The following is a 12,277-nucleotide window of genomic DNA, read 5'->3' on the forward strand; positions in this document are numbered from 1 at the left end:
TACCTTCAGCCAGGTAAGACAGGCCCTTCTTTAAACTGGTAACTTCACTATTTCATCTCTTCAGTTCCTCACAGTCAAACTTGGCTCTTCCATCTAGAATTGTTAGACTTCGTACTGTGCATCATTTAAAATATAGACATCTCCTCTAGTATCCTATTTTAAAACTAAACTTGTCTGTATTCTCACAACCACAGTGAATAAATTACCAAGAGTTGAGTTCTAGCTCTTAGACATCTGCACACATTGTTTTAAAACTTTCTGAAACCAGTGTTTCCTTTTTACAACAAATATCTTATAAAGCCGCATGTAATATATAAAAATGTGCCTTCTCACCAAATTGTTAGTGTGTTGTGTGTGTTTGTGTGTGTGTGTGTGTGTGTGTGTGTGTGTGTGTGTGTGTGTGTAATTTCCAGTCAAATACTAAAGGATAGATAAAGGGTGAGGAAGTTTTAAATAAAAATGTAATACAACATAGAAATGTTTGGGCATAAGCTTATCAGAGGCTTAAGGAAATAGTAATAAGCCTCCATTCACTTATAAATAAAATACAATTTAAGGGATATTGACTTGCTACATGGGTGAATGTAGAAACCAGCTTCTTACCATAGTCCCACACTTCACAGTAAGGACCACTACTTACTGCTCACAGGAACTCCAGATGCAGATGGTTGCAGGGGAGCAGCTGGCACCACAAACCGAGCAAGTGGCATGGCTGTCAGAGGTAGTTATGGTAAAGTTCCAGACAAAATAGCATCGCTTCTTCTCTTGGTGAGCAACAAAGATTTATCCCTTGAAGATTTGGTGTGCTACAAAATGATGCTGTATTTGTCGTCTGAGTGTGAAGTGGATCTGATTCTAGGCTAAAGCTTCAGAGGTTAATCTACAAGAATGCATATTTGAAACTCATTCAAGACAGAACAATTCTTCATTGTAGGGAGTTGCTATCTAATTACAGGATTTCTAATATCCTTGGCCTCTGCCCATTAAATTCCAGGAGCTCTCAATTACTGTTGACAGCCAGAAAATGCCCCCGAAATGTCCGAAATGCCCAGTGGTGGTAGTGCCACTCTGTTGAAAGCCAAGCCCCTGCATCATCTACTCCCCCCACCCCTGCCTCATCCCAATCTTTCACCTCAGCTTTAGTTTTTGTTTTTACTTTTATTTTTTACCCTTTCTCAGTTGAGTCTCCAAATTTCTTTCTCTATTCTTAATCTTCTCTGTGAAAACTCATTGTTCTCACCATCCTGCTATTCCCTACTGATCTTCTGTGGCTCCCAGCACTGGAGGATAAGTCAACCAACCATTTGGAGGTCAGCCATATTGAATTTCATGCTGGAAAGGAGCATGGTTTGAGTCAGGGTCTGATGTAGCTTAGACTGGCCTCAAACTTGCAATGTAGTTCAGGATGACCTTGAAATAGACATCCCTGCTACTACTTCCCAACAGTTGGAATTACAGGCATGTTTCCACATCTGGCTTGATCCATCCTATTTCAAATTGCATTTGTACATCTCTCTTTTATGTCTGCTGCACCCTTCCTCACATAGCATCCAGAACTGAACATTCCAATTCTTTTGAGCAAACTCTTACTAATATTTCAAAGTGCAAGCCAGGCATCATGACCTAGTGAAACCTGCCATCATATCCACTCTGACCAGAGCTTTGCACCATTATGTTCTGTTATAGGACTGAGTTAAGCGAGGGTCAGCATTTTTATCCTAAGGATCACACAAGTGGCAGGCAAAAGGTGAGGTCTTGAAGAATTTGTTGAATTAATGTTGAGTGATTACGTTCGCTTTCTAAAAATCTGTGTGTATGACATAATTGTTTTTATTTGCTTCCCAGTACTTTCTCATCCATGAAGAAACACCAATTATCAAGTTATTCATTCACTCCAGCCTGCCACAGTCTTTAGCCTGTTCTTTAATATGTATTCAATTCTCAGTGAACATGGAGACATCATTATTATATTTTTATTTTATTTTAATAGCCCAATTCTACTTTTAATGATTAGTTAGATAAATCTGTGACCTATTCTCTTCTTTGACCCACTCTCTAGCTTATATTTTACTTAAGTTGGGTTGTTTCCAAAAACTGAGGCCATATTTCATTCTTCCTAAAACAATTCAGAATCAGCTCACAAGAATATTCTTTTTAATTGTGAATAATTTATATTTTTCAAATTTAAGATTCATGTAAATATGTTTTGCCTGCATGTATGTCTGTGTACTACAAGCCAGTAGTGTCCTTGGAGGCCAGAAGAGGTTGTTTGATCCCCTGAGACTAAAGTTACAGCTGCTCCGTGGGTTCTGGGGATTGAACCTGAGTCCTTTGGAAGAGCAGCCAGTGCTCTTCATCACTGAGAGATCTCTCCATCGCCCATGAATAATTTCTGAAAAGTATTCTTCCACCCTCTCTCTCTCTCTCTTGTTCTTCTTTCTTCACTTTGTGTATGCAGGTTGTGGTTACTGTTTCAAGTGTTAGTTAATTGTTATATAACAGATTTGCTTGGTATTTGATACTTGACTTTGTTGGATATTTTTCAGACTCGAAAGTGTTCTCTTCATCAACTCCTTTGCTAGTTTTAGGCAAAATTAACTAGTTTTAAAGAATCTTGGTGATTGTCTCTGTTGGACCTCCTGGCTTCTTTCTACTAATTGTCAGTATCACTTGTTCTCTCTCTCTCTCTCTCTCTCTCTCTCTCTCTCTCTCTCTCTCTCTCTCACACACACACACACACACACACACACACACACACACACACACACTTATAAATGCCCTTCAGTCCCAAGATTTAGTAGCAATAATTCAATAATATCTCTTTTAGTGACTTTCCTTTGGGTCATTAGAAGAAAAATGATTTCTGTAGAAATAATCTTCTATATAAATGTTAGTGTAGGGCTATTTTACTGGAGGCTACAAAATGACCTTCAGAAGTATATTAAATTGACTTTGCAGGGGCATTCAGATCTTTCCTTCATTTCTCTTTGGAAGATGTGCTCTGAAATCCTCTGTCCTGCCTCAGAGCATGTAAATAGCATTATGCACAAAAATTTTTTTTCAAGCTGTCAAGAGTAAAGTAAGTATGATAATTTAGTATAATTAAATGCCTAAGACAATCAAAATAGAACGGATCCTGGTAAGTTGTTCTCACTTGCAGGAAACTTCTTTTAAAGTAGTTATCCATGTTGCAATAATGCTGTTGAAAATCTATAGTATAAGCCAGTCATGGCGGCACATGTTTTCAGATCAAGAACTTGGGAGGCAGAGGCAGGAGGATAAGGCCAGTGTGGTTTACATGGGGTTTCTGGCAGTCAGGGTTTCACAGTAAGATTTTTGTCTCTAAACACCAAAACCAAAGTTATAGCATAAGAGTCCACAATATGCAATATTTTACAATCTTAAGGAAGAAGGCAAGATGGGCAGATGGACCAGCTGGTAAAGTTGTTACCTTTCTAGCAGCACATATAAATTTGCATGTGAGAATGGAGGGTTTGGAATCCCAGCACTGGGGGTGCAGAACAGTAGATTGCTGGAGTTTATTGGCCTGACAGACCAGCCTACTTGGTCATCTCCATGCCAGGGAGAGACTTTATGATGAATGACACTTAAAGATGTCCTTTAACCTCCACATGTACACTCACACCCCTATGAATATCCATCTACACATATACGTACCCCCTCACAAAAATATCCACATATGTGCACACACACAAAAGTATGTATATATGTGTATGTATGTATATGTATATATATATTTATATTTGGACATAAATATATCTTTAAATGAAGAAAGATTGTAAATAACGCATGCAATATATACACATGATCCTGTTCATAGAAGAAATAGAATTAAAGTATGTGCAAAGTGGGGGGCTGGAGAGATAGCTCAGTAAAGTAGCTGCAGTGTGTGGTGGCTAATATTACCAACTCAACAGGATCGAGAATTGCCTAGGAGACAAGCTTTTGAGCATACCCGTGAAGGATTATCTGGATTTGGTTAAGTGGAGTGGGCAGACCCACCTTAACTGTGGATGGCACCATTCCATGTGCTGGGGTCCTGGAGGAATACCAGGGAGAAAGTGAGCTGCATTGAGCACTTAGGGCTCTCTGCTTCCTGATTGTGAACACAATTTGATCATCTGACCTAAGTTCCTGCTGCCAAGACTCCCCAGACACACATGGCTGCACCCTTGGACAGTCAGCTAAAGCAAATAAATGCTCTCCTCTTTAAACCGGGTCTGTTAGAGCATCTTATCACATTAACAGGAGAAGCAGTTGAGATGGGAAACTGAAGCAGTGTGAGGTCACTGCAGCAATAAACTGGCCTCCGTGGTCCTTAGGCCTTTGGAACTGGTTTGCAAGAAGAACGTGCAAGAGTTTGAAACTTTGGACAAGACGAGCCCTCAAATACTAAAAGCATTGCTTAATGGTGTGTTCTGGTAGGAACTTGGAAGACAAGCATGCTTAGAGAAAACAGACAGCAGAGGCTCAGTTCACAAGGTTCCAAAGGGAACAAAGGCTATCAAGAACTGGGCTACGGGCCAGCTCTTGTTACGTTCTGGCAAAGAGTCTGCTGAAATTCTGCGTGTGTCCTGAGAACTTGTGTGATGGTGAATTAAAAAGTCACGAACTAAATTTCTTTGACAGAATTTCCAGACAGCATATTCATTGGCTGCGGTGTGGCTATTGTTCAGTTTTTTGATTCAGATCTACAGTGAGATACAGTGAGCCACAAGATTGAACCTCAAAATCAAAGGATTTTCAACAGTGCTGGGATTTTTAAAGACTATACAGATTTTGGAAGTTGGACCAAATCCATTTTGCATTATGGGATATCCATAAGCCTGCGGAGGTGCGCTGAAGAAGCTTCTAGCTTAAAAGTAATGTGTTTGGGTGTCAAGTTGACAAAAGGTAGAGATGTGATGGTTACTATTGTCAACTTGACTGGGTGTAGAATAATCACCAATGAGACAAGGTTTTGTGCCGCCTGGGAGGGGTCATCTAGATTAGGGTAATTAAAGTGGGAAGACCCAACTGAACTGTGGACAACACCACAGTATTCATCGTTTAACTGAAATTAAACTTTACTCTGTGTCTTGTCTTTCATTTGTTAAATGTAGCAACTCTACTTTATGGAGACCTTTTCTCACCCTGTGCTACTATCACTAACATGGTTATAGAAATAAATCATAATAGATACCCGGAAGGAGAATAATTAAGGAGAGCATAATAACAACAGTTGATTTGGCTAAGTGTATCTCAATTCTCGTGGACATCCTTTGAATTTTACTTGTGATTCCAGTAGAACCACATGTAGCAGAAACACACAGAGGCCACACAGCATGTAAGTGTAGGAGCTGCAAAAGAATTTGTTTCTGGTTCTAGCTAGCTGCTAACTGCAGAGGAAAAGTCGAAAGACACTCAGGTGTACTGCTTACCTGGCCACCTACAGGCATGCCTGACCTTTGACACTGCATGGTGACACCATCATCTCTGAAACTCACATGGGAGAACCACGTAATTGGGTTACAAAACAAATATCTGTTTTGAGTAAGTTTGTAGTGTGTGTATGTGTATGTGTGTGTGTGTGTATGTGTGTGTGTGTGTGTGTGTGTGTGTGTGTGTGTGTGTGTGTGTGTGTGTATGTGTGTGTGTGTAGGATGCATTCATAGCCACCTTTGCCTGCAGGCTGAATATATCCTAAAAGACTGGGACTTTGCATAAGTCTCCTGATCTGGCCTAGAGGTGGAGGTACAGACATGAGAAGCAGGCAGACCCGGGGCTGGTTCCATCTCCATCTTCCCTGTGACAACATCCTGTGCTTTACAGCTTCCTCATCCGTAAAACTGGAGTGAGAAGATTTATCTTGGTAGTGATATGCAGAGTAAATGGGGCAATTGTTATCAAGTGGTATGACTAGGCAAGCTGAAGACAATCGATGCTGGGTTATATTAGCTCAAAGCCGTAGTTTTTGTTTGTTTGTTTTTTAAATTTGGAAAACTGAACAGTGAGGACATAGGGCAGGACAACAGTCCTAATGCTACTGTATCTTGCCTCAGAGGTGTTTTGAGGATCAGACGAGAGCATGTGTTGTTTTTCTGAATTCTAAGGAGCCGGCCGGAGCACAAGAGCATTTGCTCTTTTGGCAGAATCAGATTTAAGACCATGATAGAGGTTCAGAAAAAATTCTTCCCGTGCCATTTACTTTACTACAAAAATTAGGCAGTAAAATTGCCTTTTTCAGTGTATAGTCTTCTGAGTTCTAGCACATGTATGGATTTATATAACCATCTCCATGATTGCCATATACAACACGACTTCAGCTTCTGAGTCGTTTTTTTCCCCCAAAGCTTTTCACATTTGTATTGCAAAAACACTTTTAAAAATAAGAGAAAGGGATTTAGATAAATGTGCTGAAGATGCAAATTAATGAAACTGTCTTTTTTGTGCAAATCTCTGCAGTCTCCAGGCTCTGCAGCTTTTTTCCTGGGCCATTTTGGCTGGTGTTTGTGTAAACTCTCTTTCCGCAGAAGGAATCAGCCATAGATTCAGAACTGGACCACCACAGTAAGGATGCATGTTGTGGGAACAACCTCTAGCATCGTTAATTCGATCCCTTTTGTTTGGCTGGTGTTCGTTTCCCCCAGACATGTTTCTCCTGTCATTTTCTCTCTGAAATGAACAAGACTGGAATAACCCACACCTTTTACATTAGGGAAAATTATTTGACTGGGGATAAGAAGATAAAGAGTTTTTGAAAGAGCAATGACAGGTCGTTCGGAACTCCAGATCTCCCCGATTTAATGACATTGGTCCTATAAGCATTCCAGCCCTTTCCCTAATCCATCATCCGGCGCCTGCCAGCGCCCCCTGGGAGACAGGCTTTGGGACAAACTTCTTTCCTAGGTCAGCCCGCCCACCTCCCGCCGCGAGCGCTCCCTGCGTAAGTGACTTGTGCTGACACAACGCACCGAATCTGGTGGAGGGAGCTTTCCGGGTGACTCACGTCTTTGCTATTTGCCTTTGTCTCTGGGCTGTTTTAGCTGCCTTTTTCTTCCCTCTGGTTTTAATTTTGAGAGGGGGGGGGGGAACCCAACCTCATAATGAATCAAGAATGAGTGTTCTTTCCACTAACCTTCCCCCACTTTAAAGTTGACTCTCTTCACAAGTTTCATAACTACCCAAGGCGTGCGGGGGTGGCACAGGTAGGAAGGCATCAACTAACTACTCCTGAATCTGAAGTTGCCAGCCTTAACCGAGCCACGCGAGAGGAGACTTTCTGAATCTCCCTCACAACCCGGGCGTTTGCCGCGGCGGATGTAACGTGTGCAGCTCGTTCCTTTCTACTGCTGCTTTGCGATGATGTGGGTCACGCTTAAATCCATCCCAGCACTGCCAGCGATGCCCGAAGCAGCGTGAATTCCAAGAGATCCACCAGCGGTTTTGTTTCTGTCCGAGGTAAATACGCTATGCAAAATACGGAACCACCAAAGGATGCCGGGGAGGGGGAAGAGAAAGGCAGCTCCTCTTTCCCGGGCGCGTGGCTCGCGTAACTCGGGCAGGAGAATGCGCGCAGCCCCGGTCCCCCTCGTCTCCCTCCTTAAAGCCCCCACCTGGCAGCCGAGGTGGGCTGTGCGGCCGCAATCTCTCCAGCAGCCCTGGCCCTCCCCTGCCCCCCGGCTTGGTTTTTCCCAGCCGTGGAGGTTGGGCTAGGGGCTTGGGTGCTAGGAGAGTCGGCGCCCGCCGCGGGAGCCCGGAGGGCGCGGGGACTCGGAGTTGGCTTTAGAGGCGCCGGGCGCGGAGGTGAGAGGCGGGGATCCAGCCGCCAGGGCAGGAACCTGGAGGCGGGACCGGGGCTTCTTTCCACCACTGGGGCGTGGAGGGAGTGGGGGTCCTGGCTACCAACCCGCCCACGGTCCCATGGCCGCATTGTTGGCGGGTTCCCTCCCCCTCTCTGGAGACGCCTGGACCCTCAGGGTTGCTGGAAGGCCGGGAACTGGGAAGTTGGGAGTGGGCGACAGCTGTCTGGCTCCGCACTCCTTTCCCCCACTAATTCAAGAAGGTACAAAAAGAGATCGAAAGAGTCACGTAACCCGAAACTTTGCTCTCATCCCAACCTGGGCGGGGAGGAGCGGCAGAGGCGGGGACCCCGGAAGGCAGGTGGTCGGCGGGGGTGGTAGAAGCGGGGATCCTGGGAAGGGAGAAGTTTGCTTGCAGGACACAGCCGGCTCTGCGAGAAGTTCTAGGCGAGAGAAGAGTGTGATCCCCGCAGAAGCAAGGCGGGAGGTGCCTCTGGTACAGATGTGAGCCCGGAAGAGGCTGGCTTAGTGCTCGGCAGTGGGGACCGCGTCCCTCTGTAGGGAAGGACGCACGCGGAGGCTAGGGCCCGGTGGGGAGGGTGGGGACAACTTGGCTCGTCCTCGGGGCGCCGCGATTATCGCCGCTCCTCACACTTCTCTCCCGCTTGTCCCAGGTCGCTCATCCGATCCTGCCCTGCGAAAGGCGCCAACAAAAGAGTCGAGGAGGTGCCACTCCGGCGGCGGCGGGAGGAGGAGCGCTGAGGCCCGTGTCGCTACCGGCCGTGCGTACTCGCTGGAGGGAAGGGCGGGGAGCCGCTCCGGGAGGGGGACGCCCGGTGGCGCGGGGTAAGCCAAGTTCCGGCTTTGGTGCCCCCCCCCCCCACTCTCCCTTCACTCCCAGGCAAGGAAAGTTTGCAGCCGACGCTTGTGGCCGGCTCGCGCCCGCGGGGCCCAGCGGGTCGAGCCTTGGGAGCGGGCGCCGTCCCAGCTCCGGGGAGCCGTGAGTAGCGATGCCTGGGGCGGGCTCCCGGGGCCCCGCCGCCGGGGACGGGCGGCTGCGGCTGGCACGGCTGGCACTGGTGCTGCTGGGTTGGGTCTCCGCGTCGGCGCCGAGCTCTTCGGTACCCTCGTCTTCCACCTCTCCGGTGGCCTTCCTGGCCTCGGGGTCTGTGCAGCCTCCGCCAGCCGAGCGATGCCCCGCGGCGTGCGAGTGCTCCGAGGCAGCGCGCACGGTCAAGTGCGTTAACCGCAACCTGATGGAGGTGCCGGCGGACCTGCCTCCCTACGTTCGCAACCTCTTCCTCACCGGCAACCAGATGACCGTGCTCCCGGCTGGCGCTTTCGCCCGGCGGCCTCCGCTCGCCGACCTGGCGGCGCTCAACCTCAGCGGCAACCACCTGAAGGAGGTGTGTGCAGGTGCCTTCGAGCATCTGCCCGGCCTGCGCCAGCTCGATCTCAGCCACAACCCTCTCACCAACCTCAGCGCCTTCGCCTTTGCAGGCAGCAACGCCAGCGCCTTGGCCCCCAGTCCCCTGGTTGAGCTGATCCTGAACCACATCGTGCCCCCTGAGGATCAGCGGCAGAACGGAAGCTTCGAGGGCATGGTGGCCTTCGAGAGCATGGTGGCCGCTGCCCTGCGCTCAGGTCTTGCGCTCCAAGGGCTGCGTCGCCTGGAGCTGGCCAGCAATCATTTCCTTTACCTGCCTCGGGACTTATTGTCCCAACTGCCGAGTCTCACGCACCTGGACCTTCGCAACAACTCTCTGGTGAGCCTGACCTATGCGTCCTTCCGCAACCTGACACATCTCGAAAGCCTCCACTTGGAGGACAATGCCCTCAAGGTCCTTCACAATTCCACCTTGGCTGAGTGGCAAGGCCTGGCTCGTGTGAGGGTGTTCCTGGACAATAATCCCTGGGTTTGTGACTGCTACATGGCTGACATGGTGGCCTGGCTTAAAGAGACAGAGGTGGTACCCGATAAAGCCAAACTCACCTGTGCATTCCCAGAAAAAATGAGGAATCGTGGCCTCTTGGACCTCAACACCTCCGACCTGGACTGTTACCCTCCCCTCCCCCCATCCCTGCAGACGTCCTATGTCTTCCTAGGTATTGTTTTAGCTCTGATAGGCGCTATTTTCCTCCTCGTTTTGTATTTGAACCGTAAAGGCATAAAAAAGTGGATGCATAACATCAGAGATGCCTGCAGGGATCACATGGAAGGGTATCATTACAGATATGAAATCAATGCGGACCCCAGGTTAACAAATCTCAGTTCCAATTCGGATGTCTGAGAAACTGGACTGGCCAAGGACAGCTCTGCATGAGATGTAGACTTCGGTTTGTTTGTCTGTTTTTGTTTTTTTCTCGTTTTCCCCTTTACTCGGCTTGCTCCACCTCCACCCTCCACCACCAGCACCAATGACTGACGTGAAAGCAGTGAAGGGATTTTGCTTCCTTGTTATGTAAAATTCTTCGTGTGTTCTGTTAATGTCAGAACGTGAACAACTGTGCATACAATGTTAATTTACCCTTTTCCTTTCGGGACTCCTTCATGCCTGCGGAGGATTTTTTTTTTTTACAAAAGTTCCGGCATGGACATGGACTCTTCCTTATTAACTCAGTTCAAGGTTTAGCAAAGATAGCGTTCAACGGAAGCTGCCTCAAATTTTTTGAGAAAAATAACGTTATTCATAAATATGAGTTTCATCCTCACCTACCTATATTATGGAGAAAATAATTGCATCCCCAAACTGCCTGCAGACCTTAGCAAGCTCTTACCTAGAACTTAGTGCACCAGAGCACCTGCATCCAAGAGCATGCTTACATTTTACTGTTCTGCATATTAAAAAATTGCAACTTCAGATAACTTCTTTGACAAACTAAATTACTTTTTGATTGCAGTTTATAGAAAACTGTCTTAAGGGTTTTGTTTGTTTGTTTGTTTTTTTGTTTTTTATAAACTGCATTGAGATCCAACAGACCGGATTGTTTAAAAAAAAAAAAAATCAATAAAGAGTCTTAAAAGAAGCATGGTGTGTTCAAGTTTGGTATTTTGAAAGGAGGATTAAAGGTAGTGGTATTGAATGGTCTTGGTTCAGATGATAAGTTATTAGTTAGCAGACCTGAGATCAAACTGGAGCGGTGTCTTATATAAATAGACAAGATACTTCTGAAATGGTGGATTCTTTTAGGGTTTAAATAGAATTAAAATATTTATAGCCAGACTACTAAAGGTCCCCAAGTTAATGGTGTTCATTGTTGTGAAGTTGGTAATAGCAAAGAGTTCTTTATGATAAACATCTCACAGCTGCCACTTTGTATAGACTAATGAAATTATTAAGACAGAAATATTAGTAAAATTGAATGAAGTTGCTCCATAGAATTTTAGAGCCAAGTATGATTCATGTAGCAATAAATGTTTGAAAACAAAGTATCTTAAAATATGCTGGAATATTTTTAAAGCACAAACAATGTTTTCAGAGGTCATAAATTGGAATTCAGAGTCCTGAGAATATTTTTTAAATTTTCAAAATGGATCAAACAAATGTGTTTTTTTAAAATTACCATTATTGCATTTAAGCTTAAAGAGATAACCAGAGATAAATATTTGTATCTAGGAGCAAGTGTCATAAGTAGTTATTGTGTTTTTATGTTCAGTATTTAAGAATTTGAGGACTTTTTAAAAAAGGCTAAGCTCTGAGCTCTATGTAAGTGTATACACCTCCATAAGGAATAAATCACATAAGGAATAAATTAAAGCAATTCTTCATTAACACTCTTGTCCTGTAGTCTTCTAGTTCATCTCTATTCCCCTGCCTCCTGCCATCATTGGCCACTTACAGTGAAGAGTAAATTTCATTAATCTGTCTCCAAGCCATCATATAAAGGAACTTAAATTTAACCATTCTTCTCTAACTTAAAATAGGAGGACACTTAGAGCAATAAACTTAAGGACCCGTTTTCATTTTCAGTGATTCATGTCTACGGTACTTTACATTTTAAATAAAACTTACACTTTGCTATTTTTATAAATAGATAGATCAGACCTTAAGTTATAAATCTCTTCTTGCAGTTCAATTCAGGAGTTTTCAAAACTATGTGAATCTATTCGTTGCTTAGAATTGGTTATATTGTCTAGTCAGAATATGGGACTTGAAAAATCTTCAGCTGTGTATGGCTTATTTTGTGAAATAGTATTCATTATGTATGGGTAATATTTCTGACCCTATAATTACCTGAGTAAAGACTAAATTTATGATACTTAGTGTTTCATTAAACATGGTAAGTGTTTATTTGGCATTTATAAACTGGCTAACTGCCATTGTTTTCAAAGAGTAATGAAGATGTTAGTCTGTCAAAAACAGTAAAAATACCTAATAAATAGTAGAAATGAGCTATTGATGACAGGTTGGTGGATGTGTAGATATTATACAGTACTGACAGAGCCTGCTGATAGTTGAACAGTTAAAAATTGT

At 44.7% G+C, this 12,277-nt stretch overlaps 1 protein-coding gene across 7 annotated transcripts; it reads left to right on the forward strand.

Annotated features, from left to right (window-relative positions):
• The first annotated feature begins 6,968 nt into the window (after positions 1 to 6,968).
• Positions 6,969 to 10,830, forward strand: Tpbg (trophoblast glycoprotein). Of its 7 annotated transcripts, XM_037207811.1 has the most exons (3): positions 6,986 to 7,000; positions 7,246 to 7,461; positions 8,477 to 10,830. In XM_037207811.1, the coding sequence occupies exon 3, from the start codon at positions 8,813 to 8,815 to the stop codon at positions 10,091 to 10,093; it is 1,281 nt and encodes a 426-aa protein (XP_037063706.1). In that variant the 5' UTR covers positions 6,986 to 7,000; positions 7,246 to 7,461; positions 8,477 to 8,812; the 3' UTR covers positions 10,094 to 10,830. The 7 variants fall into 7 exon arrangements, with proteins under 7 accessions (XP_028731328.1, XP_037063706.1, XP_028731330.1 ...); XM_028875495.2 differs by having other exon boundaries at positions 6,969 to 7,461; XM_028875497.2 differs by lacking the exons at positions 6,986 to 7,000; positions 7,246 to 7,461 and adding an exon at positions 7,695 to 7,806.
• The last annotated feature ends 1,447 nt before the right edge of the window (positions 10,831 to 12,277 follow it).

The sequence above is a fragment of the Peromyscus leucopus genome, chromosome 7 (genome assembly GCF_004664715.2).
Source record: "Peromyscus leucopus breed LL Stock chromosome 7, UCI_PerLeu_2.1, whole genome shotgun sequence".
In the NCBI taxonomy this organism is placed as follows: domain Eukaryota; kingdom Metazoa; phylum Chordata; class Mammalia; order Rodentia; family Cricetidae; genus Peromyscus; species Peromyscus leucopus.